This window comes from Chaetodon trifascialis, chromosome 16 (genome assembly GCF_039877785.1).
Source record: "Chaetodon trifascialis isolate fChaTrf1 chromosome 16, fChaTrf1.hap1, whole genome shotgun sequence".
Taxonomy (NCBI): domain Eukaryota; kingdom Metazoa; phylum Chordata; class Actinopteri; order Chaetodontiformes; family Chaetodontidae; genus Chaetodon; species Chaetodon trifascialis.
In genome coordinates, this window is record NC_092071.1 from 13543186 (window position 1) to 13562828 (window position 19643).

At 42.7% G+C, this 19643-nt stretch overlaps 2 protein-coding genes across 3 annotated transcripts; one reads left to right on the forward strand and one right to left on the reverse strand.

The window, feature by feature from the left end:
• Positions 1-1614: 1614 nt before the first annotated feature.
• Positions 1615-11517, forward strand: dixdc1b (DIX domain containing 1b). Of its 2 annotated transcripts, none has more exons than XM_070983586.1 (20): positions 1615-1881; positions 2587-2716; positions 3347-3472; positions 3812-4043; positions 4271-4372; positions 6413-6501; positions 6611-6714; positions 6993-7076; positions 7344-7397; positions 7525-7575; positions 7958-8062; positions 8170-8223; positions 8365-8436; positions 9182-9247; positions 9509-9655; positions 9959-10022; positions 10112-10208; positions 10369-10477; positions 10602-10681; positions 10766-11517. In XM_070983586.1, exons 1-20 carry the CDS (start codon positions 1819-1821, stop codon positions 10773-10775), a joined length of 1839 nt encoding a protein of 612 aa, XP_070839687.1. In that variant the 5' UTR covers positions 1615-1818; the 3' UTR covers positions 10776-11517. The 2 variants fall into 2 exon arrangements, with proteins under 2 accessions (XP_070839687.1, XP_070839686.1); XM_070983585.1 differs by having other exon boundaries at positions 1619-1881; positions 6407-6501.
• Positions 11518-12324: 807 nt separating this feature from the next.
• On the reverse strand, positions 12325-18042 carry LOC139345109 (uncharacterized). The gene is made up of 9 exons (XM_070983599.1): positions 17833-18042; positions 17310-17510; positions 16986-17086; positions 16112-16381; positions 14931-15906; positions 14407-14620; positions 14108-14218; positions 13797-13880; positions 12325-13695 (listed from the first exon to the last, which is right to left on the reverse strand). Exons 1-9 carry the CDS (start codon positions 17899-17901, stop codon positions 13295-13297), a joined length of 2427 nt encoding a protein of 808 aa, XP_070839700.1. The 5' UTR covers positions 17902-18042; the 3' UTR covers positions 12325-13294.
• Positions 18043-19643: the final 1601 nt, after the last annotated feature.

Sequence of the window (19643 nt, forward strand, 5' to 3'; positions counted from 1 at the left end):
TCCTTTGCACTTTTTTTCATTTATTTGGGAATAGGACAAAAAGGCTATTGCCGTGGTAGCAGCTGTGGTACCACCTTGCCTTACTGACCTGTAAGGCTGTGCTTACACTTTCATTGACAGGTTAACGTTCACAATAGCAACGTTAAAATGTTTCCACATTTAGCAAGTCATGTTAAGCATGTTTCACCATCTGAGTTTAGCCTGTTGGTATGCTAACATTTGCTAATTACAGCTGAGGCTGTTGGGAATGCCATTAGTTTCATGTGTATTTTATTAAAAACCAAAGTACTGGATAAAGTCAGACATTGACCTGTTGGTGGCATCATTGGGAAAATCAAGCAATCCGAGGATCTTGAGTGTCTGTACAAACATTTCTTTGAATCCTTCAAATAGCTGTTGAAGCGTTTCAGTCGTGACAAATGCTGTTAAAATGACTTAAATGATTAATCAGTTAGGCAAGATTGTTGCTGATTAATTTCCTGTGAATTGACTGTTCTCTACCCTTCTGTCAGACATGAAGCTTCTCAGCCATACTTTCATTACATGTTGCATTACTCCATCTTGCATTGTTTCCACAGGTCACCTCCTGGATCTCAGTGATCTCAGCAACCCAAGCATTTCCAGTCCTACAAACCCCCCCATGCTCAGCCAGATAAACAGAATAGAATGACACCCATTATGTGTCACACATAGTACTGCTCTCTCCCAGTCCTGTGCCTACTGTGAGACATAGCTGGATGCTGAAGTTTGTATCGGCCCCATGCATGGTTTGTGTTCCTGTCCCTTGGGTGCTTGTTATGTTGAAGAGAGCAAGGATTTTGTGGGCAACCTATTGTAATGACACATTATGTAGTAACAAATGTAGAAATTAAGAATAGGACTACTGAATTTAGACTATTAGACTGGATATTTATAATATGCAGGAGCAATCAAACGTCAATTACACCTGGACCTGGAAACTGGTTAGATAGGCTGAGTGTTAATGTAAAGAATGCACATGGTATGTTTTTCAGCAACTGTAAGTTGTCATTGTCTGCAATTGAAAATGACTGTTTTTGTTGATATTTATGCTGTCTATGTTATGTTATATTTAGTTGTTTGTTTTTTTTCTCATATTTTTCATTGTCCAATCAGACAGTATATTTAGTTGACAGTAAATGGAGACAAAGGGAGCACTGTAACAGCTGGGAATAAAAAATATTTAATACTTGACCTGCAAAGTAAATCTGTCATTTTAACAATATCAATGGAAATCAGGAACTCTTGATGATCATAATATTGTGAGCTATAGAAAAAGGATTGAGATTAAGTCTAGGAATATGACATATCTAATATTGTGTGAAAAACTATGAGCCACACCTCCACATGTAAAAAGGCATTAATGGTGTTTATATTGAGGATCAAGAGGTCAGTTTAAATTGAAACTGATTTTGTGGACACAACACTTGTGCATTTGTGCCCCATTCTCAAGATAAAATTTTAAACCCCATTGTGTGACACCATTTGTTTTAGGTCGAGACGATAATCTGAAGTCCGTTACGAATTCCGGAAACGTTCGTCAAATGCAGTCTTATTCTGAAATCTACAACCGGAAGTCAAGTATCGTATCAGTCTATGTGCTTTTGCGACTTGACCATGGTTTGACGGCTAGAGTAACGGTAGCCTCTTCCGCCGGTCCGGCAATTGTCTCGATTTGTTGACGTCTGCTGGAGTACAGCTGTTGGTAACGGGGGTTTGTCCGTTTTTTGAGACGAGTCGTGTGAGGCAATGGAGATAGCAGCTAGCTAACCTAGCTTAAATGGGTTTTCGCGTCAGAAGATGATCGCCTCACTTTCTAGAGGAAGTTTGCTGGATGAGGTTCTTCATGGGGGCTTCAATGAGGTAACGTTTACCTAGCGTTACTAATGTTCATGTGTGTGAAGTTTGGTTAGCTAATGTTATAATTCAGCAAGCGGACGCATGTTATTTTAGCTAACAATAGACCAGTAGAAAAGACGAATTTCTGCAGTTTGTCCAATGAAGGTAATGTTGACGTTAATATGTAATTAGAAGTAAAAAAAAAAAACAAAAAACAAAAAAACATGAATTCTACCTTTAAACCGGTGGTTATCGCCAGCCAGCAATGGCTATTACCAAATAGATTACCCGTAGCTGTAGTGTGACTTTTTAAAGACCATAAGCAATCTCCACTAAGGATAGCGTTAAGTGAAATGTTCAGGGAAATGTTCTCTGTTGTGTTCAAAACGGGGTGAGTTCTTTGTAAGGTATCCCGGACGACGGGCTGTCACGTGACTGAACGGTACCGTTAAAGGTGGAGTCAGCGTGCGAGGCACAGGGGGAGAACGTGAACCATGTAACTCTCCACTGAATAATATGATTGGCCTTCACAATAAAGTAAAATGTAATAAGGAGTGGGACAATAGACTGGCCCTGCCCCCTCTCTCCTGTCCCAACACAATAAACAAAGGGACTCATTTGTTATGCCATGGTCTCAGCCTTATTTGGCCCCCACTCTAAGCTGTGTGTTTGTGCATGTGTTCGTCTGTGGTTTGTTGGATTTGTGTGTATCTGATTGATGGACTGCAGCAGCAGCTGGCGGCATACGTTTCCTGGGTGAACTCTCAGCTGAAGAGGAAGCCAGGCCTGCAGCCTATCACAGACCTCAGGCATGATCTACAGGATGGAGTGGTGCTCACACAACTTATAGAGATAGTTGGTAAATAGACACATGCACAGTTACACACACAAATGCCTCACATGGTGCAGTAATACTGGACGAAGATTAATAATAATGAAAAAAAGAAATGAAGTGGGAGAAAATGGATGGATGGATGGAAAAAAGAAAACTTAGTGTGAGGACATCAAACTTTTGAAAATAAATTATTAGTTAATGTACGGGTGCATACATAGGTAAAACATTTTGTATTTAGTCAACAGCTGGCTGACAAATAAGTCCTCATTTCAGTTCTTAGTAATAATGTTTCAGCTTTCAGTGAGGCCTACCTGAGATGCTTCAAAGTTACTTCTCTAATGAAAAAAGAAAGACGACCTTGTAGCTTAATTTTCAAGTGTTGACAAAAAATCTGAAGATGTGAAATTTGTGTGAATTAACATTTCCTTTAAAAAATGAAAATATAATGTATACATAAAAATGTCCTCATGTATGCACACATCTTGAAGAGAACCATGAACTTCTTCTGGTTGCTACCATTACTATTACCAGTACATGCAGTGCTGTGGTATTAGTTCATAAGTTGTAAATTCTTCTCTCTCTCTCTCTCTCTCTCTCTCTCTCTCTCTCTCTCTCTCTCTCTCCCTCCCTCCCAAACCTCATTCAAATTGGCAGCAGGGGAAGTGCTGGAGGGAGTGTATGTTGCTCCACAAAACAAAGAGGAGAGCAGGAAGAATGTGGAGCAAGTCCTGCAGTTCATTTCCTCCAGGCACATACGCATGCCACATATATCTGCAAGAGGTAAATCACAGAGGAGTCTGTGTTTTGCAGCTATCATTTAAAGAGCAGGTGTTTTCTGGTTGCTGACCCTAAATAGTAGTCAGACGGTTTAATTGACCCCAAAGCTTTAAGCACATGAAAATTACATGTTTACATTGTAACATGCACATTTTTTTTTTTTTTGCATGACCAATGTCTCACCTGTCAGGGAAACGATCACGACAACGTGTGTGACAATGTTTTGGTGTCATGCTTGCTGTTAGAAAGCTGCTATTTTGACATCCCATTTATTAGTCTCTGTTGCCAATACTGTCCACTTGCGTCACTATGGATGCACATATGTTCCCTTTCATTCTGCAGACATTGTCGATGGTAATCTGAAATCCGTAATGAGGATAATTCTGGCACTGGCTGCCCACTTCAAACCCTCAGCCAATCAGAGGGCTGCGTCGGGAATTGGGAGGAGTTTGACGAGAGGCTCTGCCAGCCACAACCCTCTCTCCACTGTTGCACTAGCACAAGGTGCTGCTGCTGCACTGGCATCAGCACGACTTGATGCCTCACAGCCTGCACGTGCCACACGTATTCACAGGTACTATAAACATCGATGCAAACCCATGTCAGTATCTTCCTGTAATACCCAACAGCAGTCATTTGTTTGAGACATGTGTAGTCTTTGCTGTCCTCTGGTGGACAAACACAGAACTGCCATCTTCACAACTGCTGAAACAGGACTCATCTCTGTATGTTTGCTATCAAAACTGTGTGACAGTTCTTATCTATGAATAAATAACCTCTACCGCATTTGTTGCCTTTCAGCGGCTGGGGGTTGGATGTGGAAAAGAGTGTGTGTGTTCGAGCACTGGTTGAGCAGTATGAAAGAGGATCTCCGGATGAGCAGGACAATCCTCAGCCAAGCAGGTAATCTGCCTTTACATGAGCTCCAGTTACTCGTAATAATTAAATAGACATGTAGTGAATCATTGAATTTAACAGTTTATTAGTAGCAAATGCACTCACTGTTCTGTGTCCCTCTGTGTGCAATCTAAATGTAATATAATAGGTAGATTTGACTGAGGTGGACATCATATCTCCAGAGGGAAGGAGATATACATGAAACCTGCAACATGTTAGTAACCTTAGAAAGGACAAAGATGGTGCTCCTTTTCTAATTCAGATGTTTATTCATGCTGTGGGGTTTTGGTGTTGGACATAGTACAGGGCTGTGATAATAGGCTGAAGAAAACTATACCCTACTGAAAAGCATGTTGGTTTTGCTGGCCTGAAGTCATGTAGGAGGTTGCTGCAGTTTAGTGGCCTAAGGACAAGTGGTGTAATTATATAATTAAACTTGCCATTTGTACATTTAGTAACAAAAAGATCTATTTTTGCTGAATGTATTTTTACATGATTGTGCAAGTCTTATTGGGAGAACACAAACTCCACTTTGTTGCATATACTCGACTGCTTGCCCTCAGTTACTTCTTTTCAAGTTCTCTGTTATCTGTCATCTTTGGACACGGTAGGTTACATTCTGTGGTTCTTTTGTGTGTGTGTCTCACTGCCTGACCAGGCATATGACTTTGCTTTTAGTACGAAGACACACTTCGCTCTGCTGTGCGTGTGTGTGGCAGTTTATAGGCATCTGGGCAAAACACAGGCAGGTGACAGAAAAAAGAAATAGACCATTTTATCCTCTCAAATCACATGTCTGGTTTGACGTTATGCTCTGCGGTGTTCTTTTTTACCATCGCTGTTTGTGTGTGTTTTGAGATGAGACGTGTATGTGTTTGTCTGTTTATAATTCTAAAAGTGCACGCATTAATTATTTGTAGAATGATGGTGTGGTTTTGTTTGGAGGGATCACATAGAAGCCACTTTACATGAAGGTACAAATAATCATCATTAATTAGTTGCTTATTAGCCTGGATCCTGCATGACCATCTTCTACAACTACTAGGCCATTGATTAAGAGTTTTCCTTTAATAACCTCCTAATTACTGCTTATTGATAGCAAGTAAGGAAGTTGTTGTACATGAATTATGACATTAATAACCCTAAATAACCTTAATCCCCAGAATCAGGCATTAATAAGTGCTTAATAATAACTTATAACCAGCCTATATGCTACTAATGTTCATGCTAATGGATAACTAGCTCATGGTGAACATGTGTACCTTAATATAAAATGTGACCCGGCTTCATAAAGTGAGAGAGTTCAGCAGTCGGCTGCGTTGGTTGCTATTTTAGCAAGCTGCAGGGCGAAAGGCAGGGTGTGTCAGAGCGAGGAGGATCACACTCTGTCATGAGTTTGTGGAGATGCTGAAGCAACAGACCCACATGCAGGGTGGACCTTAGGCTCCTTGGAAGTATTATGCACAGCTTAAACCACCTGTAGCCCACTATGGGGGGGACGCAGATTAAATGGTAAGACCAGACGTTGTGAGGCAGTCTCGGCGTGTGTGTGGGTGTGGATTCCTGTGCAAGTGTGTGTGAGTTTACGGTGCTACCATGCAAAGAGACTTTAAATGACATATAGCGTCAGTACGCATCGTGCTTCGATTTGCAAAGGCATGCGAGGATTAAGGGCTTCTCTTGGCAAGTTAAGATTTGAGGAAATATGCGTCATTCTCATGTGCTGCTGTTATCTGTCTGTCCCCTTTCCTCTCCTCTCTGTCCACATACGAGTCAGAGTTTCAACAAAAGGAGCCTTAGTTTGAAAGAGCTGTCAGAGTCAGTCAGTGAATTTAGTGAATATCTTTGTTTGTCGTCACTAATGAGACTGCAGACATGTCTTTAGAGGGACAGTTTTACCCTGTTATTGACTTAAATTAAACTTAAAATGTCACCCAGCCAGGTGAAAGTAGTCTGTAGCGGTACATAAAATGCTCACTTGCACACGCCCCTGTGCTTCTCTGGAACAAACTGATTAATCAGCATTTTGTCCTCCTCGAGCCTCAGCTATGTCAGTCCGCTGTCATCTCCAAGAGCTCCACCCAGCAGCCACACAGACAGACAGCAGGAGGACCGCCAACAACAGGAGATCAGTGGTGAGTTCAGGGCCGCCAACAAACCAGTATGCCTTTTCATGAGAAAACCTCAGGATTTATAGTTTGACGTGTGTTTGTTTTATGTGTGTGTACGTCGGTGTGCTCGTAGCCGAGTCATCTCATGTTGCAGTGGAGACGGCTTGGGAGGATTCTTTCAGTGAAACGTTGGAGAAGGAGATGCAGGACACTCGAAAAATGGTGTCTGCTTTACAGGTACATGCATAATGAGGTTTCGGTTTGATTCTGGTGACGCTGTCATGTTTTCAAGTGTTAGTTTTTCCAATCAGAATGTCTTTTTGTTGATTTCCTTATTGAAGTATAAGTGCTGAGTGTATATTCTGTATTTTCCTACCGGTTGGTTGTAGCGTGTGTGCAGAGGGTTGTGGGATACTGTGCTCATTATACATCACGCACACACCCACACCACATGCACCTACCACCGGTCCAAAGTGCAAACCGGTGTCACATGTTGTACCCTTATTGTTTTTAAGGCCCTGCTGCTGCATGGTTCGCTGCCTGAGGATGAGCAGGATGCGTCTTTGAGTTTGGACCAAGGCAGCGCTGAGCAGCAACTGGTAGCAATAGTCTCTCCTTTGATTTTCAGCTTTGTCCTGAGCTGTATCACACTCTTCCTCACTCTGTTTCACAAGCTCTTTGTGTTAAGCGCAGATCACATTTCTTTTTCTTGACTCTGGGTTTGTGTGTGTGTGTGTGTGTGTGTGTGTGTGCGTGCGTGTGTGCATGCTCATGTGCATGTCAGATGGTGACACGGGTATCAGTTTCCCCTCTTACTCAGTCCATCGTGGTTCTCACACACGTCCCTTTTTTCTTTCTCTTTGCAGGTCGTCATTCGCAGTCGTTTGGATCAGAGTATGGAGGAGGCTCAGGAGCTGAAGGTAAATTTTAAACTGTCAATATGGTCTTTTCTTCACACTTTTGTCTTACCCCTGAGAGATTAAAGTTGAGGAATGCACGCTGTGATTAGTATTTAATTCAGAGTGTGTTCTTTGGTGTTTGCTTTAGAGAGAACTGCTGCGCTGTAAGCAGGAGATGAGAAACCTGCAGGGAGTCAAGGTGAGACAAGCCAGATCTGCAGTTACTCTTACTGTTACTCCACTGAATGTAAGTCTAGATGTGCTGTTGTACAACCCCAATTCCAAAAAAGTGGGGACGCTGTATAAAATGTAAATAAAAGCAAATGCAGTCATTTAAGGAAAATGCAATCATCCACAACTTTCCCAGCCTTTTGTTGCTCCCGTCTGAATTTGTTTGAAAAATCACAAAAATCAGTGAAGCTGGTGAGGCAAAACATTAAACGTATTGTCTTTGCACTGTTTTCAATTGAGTTTATGTCAAAATTTAGGTTGTATACATTGTCCCAACTTCTTTTGGAATCGATGTTGTAGAAAGGTTGCTGGCTGAAGGACTGACTTTCTGTTGGTTTGTAAATGTGCAGGACGCGCAGCAGCAGAGGCTGTGCACTCAGGAGGCATCAATACTGCAGATGAAGCAAGAGCTTCTCAGAGCCAGCATGACGAAGGATGAACTCAACAACCAGAACGTAGGATTATTAAAGTGGATGCAAAACAGTTCGGCTTTCATGGTGTACTGTATATTGTGGTGTGTGGTGTATTGCAAATCCCCCTCCTCTATGGAAATGTGTTACAGGCAGAGCTGCAGTGGAAGCTGGAGGAATGTACCAGGCTGTGGGGTGAATGCAAGGTGAGGCACTCGGATCGCTCTCTGTCAATGCGTCGCTCTAATTGAGTTTAATTGTCCTAACTTCATGTTACACAGCATCTGTTTACTGAGTTTGTGCTAAATAATGAACCGTGTGTTTTGTCTGCGGTTGTTTGGGCGCAGAAGGAGATCGGCCAGAAGGACAGACTGCTGCAGCAGCTCAAACACAAGCTGGAAGAAAGCCAAAAAAAACAGGTATTTCTGGGTTTTTTTTTTCAGCTTTATCTTTTCCCTGCAAATTAATGCTAAACTTGCACTGATGAAATGCACTCTTCCTTCATTTGTCCAATAAACTAGTCATTCGCTTTAATAATCTGAGGTGTGGACTACATATATTTGTTTTACATCAGTGTGTATTTTGATGTCTCGCTGTTTGTTTGGCAGAGTGAATTGCAAAGACAGTTAATAATAATAATAATAATAATACATTTTATTTGAAAGCGCCTTTCAGGACACCCAAGGTCGCTGTACAGAAAATATACAAACAATGATATAAAATACAAGATACAATCAATAGGGACGGGGGACCGTGTGAAGCAGTTTATAGAGAGTAGGCAAGTCTGAATAGATGAGTTTTGAGTTTGGATTTGAAGATGGGCAGGGTGGCAGAGTTACGGAGGTCAGGTGGCAGTGAGCTAAGACGGGCAGCGGGTTCAGTGAGATGGAGGGAGGAGGAAGATCTGAGGGCACGGGATGAAGTGACAACGTACAGGAGGTCGGAGAGGTAAGGAGGGGTGAGGTTATGGATAGCCTTGTAGGTGTACAGAGGGATTTTGTAAGTGATTCTTTGATTTACCTTTAAAGACAGCATGCAGGTAGGACCGTTTCTTTCCTGACTCTTTCTGCGGTTGAGTTTTAGGTTTCATATTCAGCCACAGCCGCACATTCAGATATGTGTTCCACAGCTGACGCCTTTTTCTTTTTTCGTTTCTTTTTTCAGATTCCCACCGGCACAGAAAATAATGGCTATTCTTACTCTGGAAGTCCAGCTCCCTCTATGTCAGATGTAAGTGTTGTTTCTGTTGATTAGGCTCTTCAGCCAGTGGGCCTATTTATATTGTTCTACATGTTACAGCACTAACAAAGCATCACACAGCTACACTCTCACATTCCCTTGCTTTATATTCTCTTGTGCTATTTAGGCCTCATATTGTAATATGAGCACATGAAACAATAGAGTCCCATCCTGACTTTCAGGTTACTTTCTCAGTAAAAATGAGCCTTTTGTCCATGACGGGGTTTTTTTGTGTTTGTTCACTGTTGGCAGGCAGAGGAGGTTCAGCTGCTCAGAGATGCACTGAGAAGTTTGAGGAACAACTTCAGAGACCACGACCCGCAGCACCATACACTGGACACCCTGGAGCAGGGCATAGTATCACTCATTGACAGGCTGCATGTTCTGCACACGCACAGGGTACAAAGACAGCCCACATCTTTCTCTTTTTTTCCCCCCCAAACTGAACATGAACTTTTGTGGGTTATCACCCAAAAAGCCATGTGGCGAACTGATGTTTGAGGCTAATGTGTAAATGAAAACAGTTTTAAAGCTATGACAGAGATTGAGTTGTAAACTTGTTATCAGCCAGTGGCCACATTAAAATCAGATTCAACTGTATAATTGATTGAGTGCCCACTAATGAAAGAGAATACATTAATTTATACCATGAAATCTTAAATGTAAACATTTAAAATCATGATATTCATCCAAATACTGCAGGGAAGGGGGAAATCTCCAAGACGCAAAGGTCAACACACAGACTCTGACACCTGGCCTTGCACAAGTAAGTTGTTCCAACGTCAACCCCACAAACACATATGCAGCGTACACACACGTTTATGCTTTCATTAACTATGCCTCTGGTCCTTGCAGAGGCTTTTCAGTCCCACAGTGGTTCTTCTGCCTCCACTAAAATCCTTTATTTTACTGGAAAATCGCCGACACCTCACATGATCAATATACAGAAGAGGTTAGTGTTTCATTTTTAAATGTTAATCCATTTTATTCAGTAATCTTGCACACCGACTCCATTAGTTGCCAGCTAGCAGTGATGCTTATCATCTTAACACATGCATTTATAAAATAATAAACAAAAAATACGAGGGAGTCTCTTTGTACACACTGCACAGGCTCGGCGAGGTGACGCTCAAGGATGTTAAGGCGGCAGTGGATCGAGAGGGAAACTACAGGTACCACTTCAAGGCCCTGGACCCTGAGTTTGGCACTGTGAAAGAAGAGGTAAGAGAAGGCTGGGAAAGGCCAATGATGCAAAAATGCATCCCAGCATACATGTGACACATGAGTGTAGACAAGAGCAGAGCTGTCATACATGAGGATAATATGTCCTTTTGTCTGTGTGCAGGTATTTCTGGATGGTGCGATCATTCCAGGCTGGGAAGGCAAAATAGTGGCCTGGGTGGAGGAGGACCGTGGTGAGGAAAGGTAACAACACGTTGATTCTGTATCCCTCTTTATTCTAGTTTCTTTATCTCAGTGGCGAGCAACACGTGACTTTTTCTGTCTCAGGCCGTTGTAAGTTCAAGCTGAGGAGGTGCGAAACTTGTTTGCTCCCAGAGGCTCATCGAGACAGCTGTGGACACTTTCCGAGATTCAAACTATTGGTGAAATACTGTAAGACTCGTCAGCAAGAGATTTGGGTTGATCAGGTGGTACTAAAACATACTGATGGTGTTAATCCGTAACCAACGTGGAGAACATCGTGAAGCTTGGTGCCTTCCAAAAGAAAGGTTTCCATCATGTGCTTATTACCGCCAGGCTGTAACTGTACTATCACAACTGGACTCTGAAGTAGTCAAACATTACTTTGAATGAACTGTTTCTAAAACCACAGTACTGTAGTTTAACGTGTAGTTTCCTTCTGGTTTGTGCTAATCAGAATTTAATTCATTTTAGTGTTCGGTGTACACGTCCTTTCTCATGCAGTACTGTAGTATTTAAAACAAATACTACCAGATTACATGTTAGAAATATGTATTGCCCATTCTTTAGCCCAGGTACATTTCATGTACCTGTGTTTCATCTTAAATGTGAGTGTGAAGTTAATATACAGTATTATCTACCATAGCTAGAAAGAAGAAAATATCTGGGTTAGGAGAGAAAATGCCACTTCTGTGATACAAATGTTTCAAAGATAGAAAAAGTCAGACATGCTGACAAACACACTGACCACATACCAGCGTGTATTGCTATGACTTTGTTTTGTATTAAATACATGTAACAGTAAAAAAGGAGGGTGGTGGTCATCTGAAGACCAACAAATCAAAAACAGCTGAATGTATCACAGTTCAGTTTCACTCAACAGGACAAAAATCCAGACGTGGGTTTAAACGTCAGTCTGCAGCACACCAGCACGTGTGCAGACTGAACTGCTGTCAGCGAATAGAAATGATGCTGGAAAACTTAGATGTAGAGATGCAGATGAAGAGCACTGTTACTTTGTTTACGTCATGAAATTGTTTTGTACATGTGTGTAAAATATTTTCACCATATCCTTAAGTTTTTGATGTTTACGTCTCTGACTGGTTTAAAGAGAGAGGCTCTTGTGAAGTGACAATGCCTCTGCTCGTGTTTAAAAAAAAAAAAATGCTGTGGATTCGAATTTGACATCAGAGATTTTTGTCCTGGAACTGTGGACCATCCCACTATTTATGGTGTGTGTGAGTGTGTGTGTGTGTATGGAAGAGAGAGAGAGAGAGACCAGGATGGACCTTTGACATGTAGATGCCAGAAAAACAGTGGTTAGAGCTGTTCCACTTGATGCAGTAAAATGCTCAGCTGTCAGTGTCAGGACCCCTGAGGTCTTTGTGACACACAGACTGACACTGGCCCACACATACATTTCCCTTCACTCTGCTTCCATCTTTCCATTTTGGGAGGAATGGGAACGCCTTCACTAACAAGCCAACAGAAACATGCAGCAGTCTACTGAATGCCATAACTGCCTGTACTGTATGTACTGTTTTTGAGTTTCACAAAATATGGTTACTCTGTTTAAAAGAAGAAAAATGGCCTTTGTTGAACATTAGAAAGACACATATTTTGAAATAAATTGTTTTCAAAAAGATGCCATTGTTCCAGTTTTTTATTGTGGTTGGGAGACAGTGGGGGACATCAGGAGGACAAACAGCTGACAATGGATAGTTTTTGTCACATGCATTTCAGGACTGAACGATATCAACGAACGACAAAGATCCATTGATATGTGGTGACATCATGCCTAAATTATGTGGCAAACAAGGTCTAATGTCTCTCCAAGCTTCAGGCTATGCAGAGATGTCCAATAAACTGACCACTGAACCTAAGATCGTTGGGTTCTGTTCTTTGGTGACTGCGTTTTTAAAGATCATAAGCAAAAATACTGTCATGTGTATCACATGTGAAAAGGCACTGTGCTCATACTGCCACTGCTCTGACACTGAGCTTCAGGTGTTTGTCGCTGCACCATGTGACCAAGCAGTCCTCTGTACTGCTCTGTAAAAATAGCCTCTGAGTGAAGACAGCGTGTGTCTCACAGGAAGTGATTCAGTGGAATCAAACGTGTCAATGTACTGATAATTTCCATCACGCCAAAAATACACTTATGCTGTAATGCACATTTGTCCAATCCCAAATGGTCTGCCAGCATTATTCTGATTATTTGTCAGACAAAAAAACGCCAACAGTGATGACATCGCTGCCCACTTTGTGGGTTTGTTGGTGTTGAGATCTCAACACAGTATGTTCAGCTGTGTAAAAAACACAAATGTTTCATGTTATAAAGCAAATCCTGAAAGAATGCATGTCCTACAACAATCTACTACATCAGCCACTGAGTTTCGGACGTGTCCTGACTCATTTCTGACAGGAGGAACAGGGTCTGACAGCAGGGTTTTACAGACAAGTGTGAACAGCGAGGAGCTGTGTCGATTTACAGTAACTGTGGGCTGACAGTCATGAGTACAAAAAGCACCGACAGTGAGCGGCACTGCCTCCGTGTACAGGTTGGATGAGGTGCGCTGAGGTAAGTGTCTGACCTCTTGGGAAGTTGGGGGCTTGTTAGAGACACATGCTCTCCTCCACACAGTGCACAACAGGAGGTGGAGTACTTGGCCTTCCTCCAGTTCTTCCATAGGCATGCTCCTTTCTCAGCGCCTTTGGGGGTCGCCCCCTGCTCGACACCCTTCTTCCACCCAAAAAAGCTTTCCTCCTCGGCACATCCGTCGGCTGTCCGATTTGTGCGGAAGTTAGTGGGTCGCCCCTCAGTCTTTTGCAGCCTCTGGCTTTTGTTTTGAGAGACCTTCCAAATGAGGAAAGAGCTGACACCATGGCGCTGTCTGTTTTGATGTTTTCATATGTCTTCATAAATGAAGCGATGGAATGGGTGAAGTCAGGGTTGTCCAGTTTCTTGGTGATGTCCATGAACATGCTGTTCAGCCTTTCCTTGAGGGGCAGTTCACCTGCGAAAAGAAATATTTAAGAGTTGTATTAATAATGCACCCTACATGTCAAACTAAATGTTTTACATATTATGTTTGAGTGGGTCATTTATTTGTCTTACTGGAATCTGTCTCCACTGAGGTGCTTGGATGTGACTGGATCGGTGAGGACTCATTCGGCTTGTGCAAGCTTTGAGCATCAGTGTCTACAGAGAAAGATTTAAAACAGTCAATGAGTCAGCCCTTTGGGATTACAGCTGTGTGCCTCTGAGTACTGTTAATCCATTGTGGCATGTACTGGGGCCTGTCCACCAAACCCGAAGCTCCTAACAGACTGATGCTTCACGATATTCATAACAGTGACAGCAACACAGAGAACGTAGGAAAGAGTGTGACCATGAATGTGCTGCGGTCTGTGCACTCACTGGCTTACCTGAGACAGGAGAGCAGTACGTTTCACCACTACAAACTCCTGCAGCTCTCTCAGACAGAGACGGTTTGTCCAGCACCAATGTCTGAAGCCAGTCGTCTGGAGTGTCCTTTCCTGTTAGAGGGGAAAATGCACATTTTATTTACGTTCATGTCTTGTTTTATTATGTATACGCATATGTTTGCATGTTATGGAGCAACAGAAGGCGCTGGGAGTCAAGAGTTTCACGACTACATATTACAGTACATATAAATGAACTTGAACTTGATAGGACACTGGGAGGGACAGATAAAGACACTCACCAGTAGCAATTTGATAGTACAGCTCCCTCGTGTCTGGTGACAAGCCATGAAGGCCGCTGACATTCTGTCCAAATATCATGGCTACCGCACTCTGATGCTTACAGTGTCCACCCATAATCCCCGCTGGGCACGTGCAGCAGCCGATGGCCATGTTGACATGGTGGGACACCGCAGCATTTGATGAGCTTGCCACAGTGTAGTTGTCTTGGTCTCCCTGGAGCAAGGCAAGTCAATAAATGTGAAATTATACAAATACAGTAAACGGTAACCAATATAGGCTACTTCCTCATTGCCCGTGAGCAAAGTCCCCTGATTCGAACTTAACAAAAACTTAAAAAAGCAATTTGTTTGTGTAAAAAAATCTTATCACAAGTGGTCATCCGAGACACATGTAGAGATGCGTTGTGATGCCAGGTGTCAACTGACATGTGATCAAATCACCCAAGACTCATGTTCATATCAGGTGTAAACGGGCTATACATGAATGTCAAATCCATTCAAGTTAAAGGCCTGTTATCGTGTACCTGCACAATGGAGTCTGTCCCAATGTCCTCTGTCTTCAACACCCTCTTAAGAGAAGTTTGCAGTCGACTGCTGGAAACGTCTGTGAGGCGGCGGATGTAGTGTGCCTCCATCCTTGTGATCACAAAGTCCACCAACTGTGTCACGTTGTAGGCCTTGAGTCGGTGGAGGACCTTCTCTTTCACCACCCTCATGGCACTTTCCACATAGTTGCTGGTACGGTTCCCGCCGGTGGGCGGCTGTGCCTGCAGGCAGATGGCCCACTCCTCTCGCCGCTTGAAGACCTCCTGAAGGTATCGCACAAACTTTGGGTGCTGAGAGGCAACGTGGTCCTCCATCAGTCTGGTGTAGCCTTCCATGAGAGCTGCTGGCGTGGAGGCATACACCAACCCTCTGAAGGACTTCAGGAGGTGGGCCCTGTGCTGCTCGGGGACTCCATTCGAACTGCTCCACAGCCACCTCCACATGGCCTGAAGGAGGTGGAACACACAAAGGACTAGTGTGACTTTGGGGAACGCTTCATGCAGCGCCTGCCTGAGAGCAGTGCAGTCATCAGTCATGGCAACAAGAGGTCCCTCCGGGTGGCCAAAGAACCTGTCTGGTGGAAATACAGTCTGTAGCAGCTGCACGGCAGCTGAAACGGTCGCCAAGGTTTCAGATGTGGTGATAAACACACCCAAAGGCAAACCACCTGCCGAGGAATGCGTGAGGAGGAGGAAGAGGCGGCGTTTGTGTCGGTTAAAATTCCCTGTGGAGTCCACAAACACCATCTCACTGCTCTCTTTTAGCCTGGCATGGACCCTCCTCATCATTGGAGTGCATATGGCAATCACCAGCTGATTGTCAGCGGTTTTGCACACCCTGGCACAGACATCTCCTTGCTCCTTGTTGTAATCATCAAGGGTCTGTTGAAGGTCTTTGAACATTTCTTCCCCTGGTGCTGCGCTGTATGCTCTTCTGAACAGTTTGTAGTACAGTCTGCAATAAAGCATAAGAATCTTTCAGCGGGTAAAATCTGAACATTTCAACTGATCTTCACGATTGCAGTACACGTTTGGATATTGTAAGAGTTTGTTTTAATTCACTGGTTTGTCTGACTTGCTCTATGACAGTGCTGGAATTGCTATTCAATAGCAAATTAAACAAAAGTAAGACAAGTTTTGTGACTTGATTGGTCACTAACCTGTAACAAAAATGCAAATCTGGACAGACCGAACGATCTGCAGCGGCATACACATAGTTGTCCCGTTCCTCCTCTTGTAAATCATACTTTAGTATGCTGAGTGCTGATGAAGGAGAGTGGCCACTTTCAAATAGCTTTTTCAGCTTTTCAACGGTTTCCCTCGAAACATCTCTCCTCCTCATGGCTGCGGCACATGAAACGTGATGGTTGTGCTCATTGCGTAAGTTCACATGGAGGACGAGTCCCTCCTTCATGTGAGGATCTCCAGATCTGAAATGCATAAGAGTAAATTATGCAAACTATAACGGCTAAGATAGTAAGGCAGATGTCACTGAGACATTTGTTTAACCATATTATTGACTTTGAAATCATATCAGTGACAACTGATGACACATGCCGACACGGACTTTTTTAAAAATCACAATTTTAATCTGTGAGGCAGCTGTTGGGTGTTTCTGACTGACATAGAAATACTAAATAAATATGAAATGCATGAGAAGTTAGAAGATGGAAAGCTTGACGCAGCATTAGGTGACCTAACTGACTCCTCCTCAGAACAGCAGCTGTTCAAGCATATCTTAGTAACTGTGACGAGGTACTGGCCTGTCAAGCTTTGTTTTTCTCTACATGCTGATGTAAAGAGCCCCTAAGAAGAGCAATACTCAGTATCCTGAGAGTTTGGAGGGTGCCGTCATTTTGTGGTCTTTCAAAAACCTAAAGCAAAAAAGCAAACTAAGGAGGGCTCAATGGGCGCCAATAAATTTGACTATAAATACTACTATTGTTACATTAAGTCTCTCTTGGTTGTATCAACCTGTCTCTACTAAAGATTTAACCTTTAGAACCTGTTTTGTCTTTTTAAAATACTACTAACCTCGACTTCCGTTCTCCACATTCTGGCTGCCTTTTCAGGATCAGGAACAGAGTAGCTGGGCAAGAAGTGTTCTTTTTTATTGTCCTGCACCTGTAGTCCACCTTTGACATGGAAGAGCAAAAGTTAGTCAGGCATGCTAAATGATGAAAGCATAAAGACATGAATACACGCTCTGAGATCTTTACAGCTACCATGCCTTTAAGAGTTCATTCTTTACATAATAAAATAACTGCTTTCCTGCTGACATCCTTATCAGAGATGAAACTGAAAGTCACATGGTGTACGGTAGATGGATGGATGGACAGTTCAGCAGATAATACTTACTCGATACTTGTTGTAGCGCCCTGCATTAGGGTACGTTTTAGACTTTCGCCATGTGTAGCCTGAGGATCTCTGGAAGTCTTCCAGCCATCTCGTTGCCTCTTCCTCACTGGACAGCTTCAGTTTTATGGCTGCCTTGAAGTTGACGTCTCCTATCGTCTCAAAGCTGCACACAGTGTGGCTGTACTGATCTGGCAACAGCTCCTGACAAAGTAGGATGCGGATTTCAAAGAATGCCATCACAGACAACTATCATAGCACTGTATGCGAGGCTTGAGCCTCACAATACCATTAGCTATCTAACGCTAACACTACGCTTTCCAAATGACTGACAGACACACAGACACAGTCATAGATAGATAGATAGATAGATAGATAGATAGATAGATAGATAGATAGATAGATAGATAGATAGATAGATAGATAGATAGATAACGCTAAGCGGTTCATTTTGACGTCCCATACATGGCTAGCATTAACTGGCTAGCTATCTAGTATTAAACAGACAGTTTCATTGAATTCTGACCTCCAAAGTCACCAATGACTGCTCCTGGTCTGTCGCTTTACTACAGTTCCTGCACCACGTAGGGCACATAATAATAATAATAAACACTGTATTTACTTATTCATTAACGACTGACAGTTTCACTGCTTCTTTATTATGCGTGGCTTGCTGGACTACTGCTGCTGCTGCTGCTGCTTCTTCTTCTTCTTCTTCGGCTTCTTCTTCTTCTTCGAAGTTTATTGGCGGTTGGCAAAGAACGAGTTGGTGCATTACCGCCATCAGCTGTTATGGAATGTGGATCATCAATATTCATAAAATATCCTCTATCATATGGTGTAAGATCGCTGTCAAAAAGACGTGTCCATAATTAAATTTTCGTATTTGTAAAGTTAACAATTTGTGTGTCGTAAAAGTTGTTTTACAAGAAAAAATTCCGCTGTCATATACGTGAGTCTGTGAAATTGGGTTCGGGTTACGAGTGTTTTTATATGAGTATGAGTCTAAAAGCTGTGAGTGCAAAGTCTTGAGAATACAACTCATTTTTCTACGGACAAATCACTATTTGTTTTAAATAGTAATAATAATAATAATAATAATAATAATAATTACTATTATTATTATTATTATTCAATAATAATAATAATAATAATAATAATAATAATAATAATTATTATTATTATTATTATTATTGTTATTATTATTAGTGTGTGTGTGTGTGTGTGTGTGTGTGTGTGTGTGTGTGTGTGTGTGTGTGTGTGAGTGTCTGGATCAGATCCTGGCCCGGGTTGTTATTTTTATCATTACCACATCTCGGGACTGACCCGGGACTTTATCGGGACCGACCCGGAAATTTCCCTGGACATTACGACCTACTCGGGACTTTACTGGGACCGACCCGGAAATTACCCGGGACCGACCCGGGCCTTTACCGGACCGACCCGGAACGGTCGGAACTTGATCCAGCTGCTATTGTCATTATTATTATAATTAGTGTATGTGTCCCGGGTCAGATCCCGGCCCTGACCGACCCTAAACGGTCCTGGGTCGAACCCATGTGGTTACCGGGTCGGATCCCAGGTCAGACGCTGAAAAACTAATTTATGCCTTTAACCCAAGCTGACTCGACCCAGCTGTTATTATCATTGTTATTATCATTAGTGTGTGTGTTCCGGGTCAGATCCCGGGTACTGATCCTGCCCGGTTGTTGATATTATCATCATTGTTATTAGTGAGTGTAACCAGTGTTCTATCCTGGATCGGATCCCGGCCAGGGTTGTTGTTACTATTATTAATATTGTTATCATTAGTATGTGTGTGTGTGTGTGTGTGTGTGTGTGTGTGTGTGTGTGTGTGTGTGTGTGTGTGTGTGTCGGGTTGGATCTCGGGTTGGCCCTGGGTACTAATCTCCAGAAGAAAAACCAGTAAGCTTATTTAAAAGTCTGCAGCTCGACTATGAACCAGAAGGGACGGGCTCTGGCAGATCGAAACAGACTTGCGTTTTTACCCTTTCGCAAGGAACGCAACGGTGGAGCGTTTTTAAGATTTCCACTCTGGAGGGAATTTTCACTTTTTTGCGTTGCATTGTCGGGTCTGCTTCAATCTGCCAGAGAGCATCCCTTACATTCTCTGAATCCACACACTTTTGCGTCACCGTATGCATGCAGACCCCCCCCCCCCCCAACAAACAAACAAACAAACAAACAAACAAAATACCAAACAAACCAAACGCTCGTCTCAACACGGAATAAGAAGTGAGATCGTAACGCCACTTTTTCGTTTTCTGTTCAGATCGTTTCCGTGTAAACGTAACCCTAGTTTTAGCTGCTCTGCAC

Bases quoted from the DNA above. Each gene is read 5' to 3' on its own strand.
- dixdc1b (XM_070983585.1), top strand. From the start codon at position 1,819: ATGATCGCCTCACTTTCTAGAGGAAGTTTGCTGGATGAGGTTCTTCAT. The intron at 2,717-3,346 runs GTAAATAGACAC...TCAAATTGGCAG, and splicing joins ACAACTTATAGAGATAGTTG to CAGGGGAAGTGCTGGAGGGA. The intron at 10,023-10,111 runs GTAAGTTGTTCC...TGGTCCTTGCAG, and splicing joins TGACACCTGGCCTTGCACAA to AGGCTTTTCAGTCCCACAGT.
- LOC139345109 (XM_070983599.1), bottom strand. From the start codon at position 17,901: ATGTGCCCTACGTGGTGCAGGAACTGTAGTAAAGCGACAGACCAGGAG. The intron at 15,907-16,111 runs GTTAGTGACCAA...GCTTTATTGCAG, and splicing joins GATTTGCATTTTTGTTACAG to ACTGTACTACAAACTGTTCA. The intron at 14,219-14,406 runs GTGAGTGTCTTT...CCCCTCTAACAG, and splicing joins GTACTATCAAATTGCTACTG to GAAAGGACACTCCAGACGAC.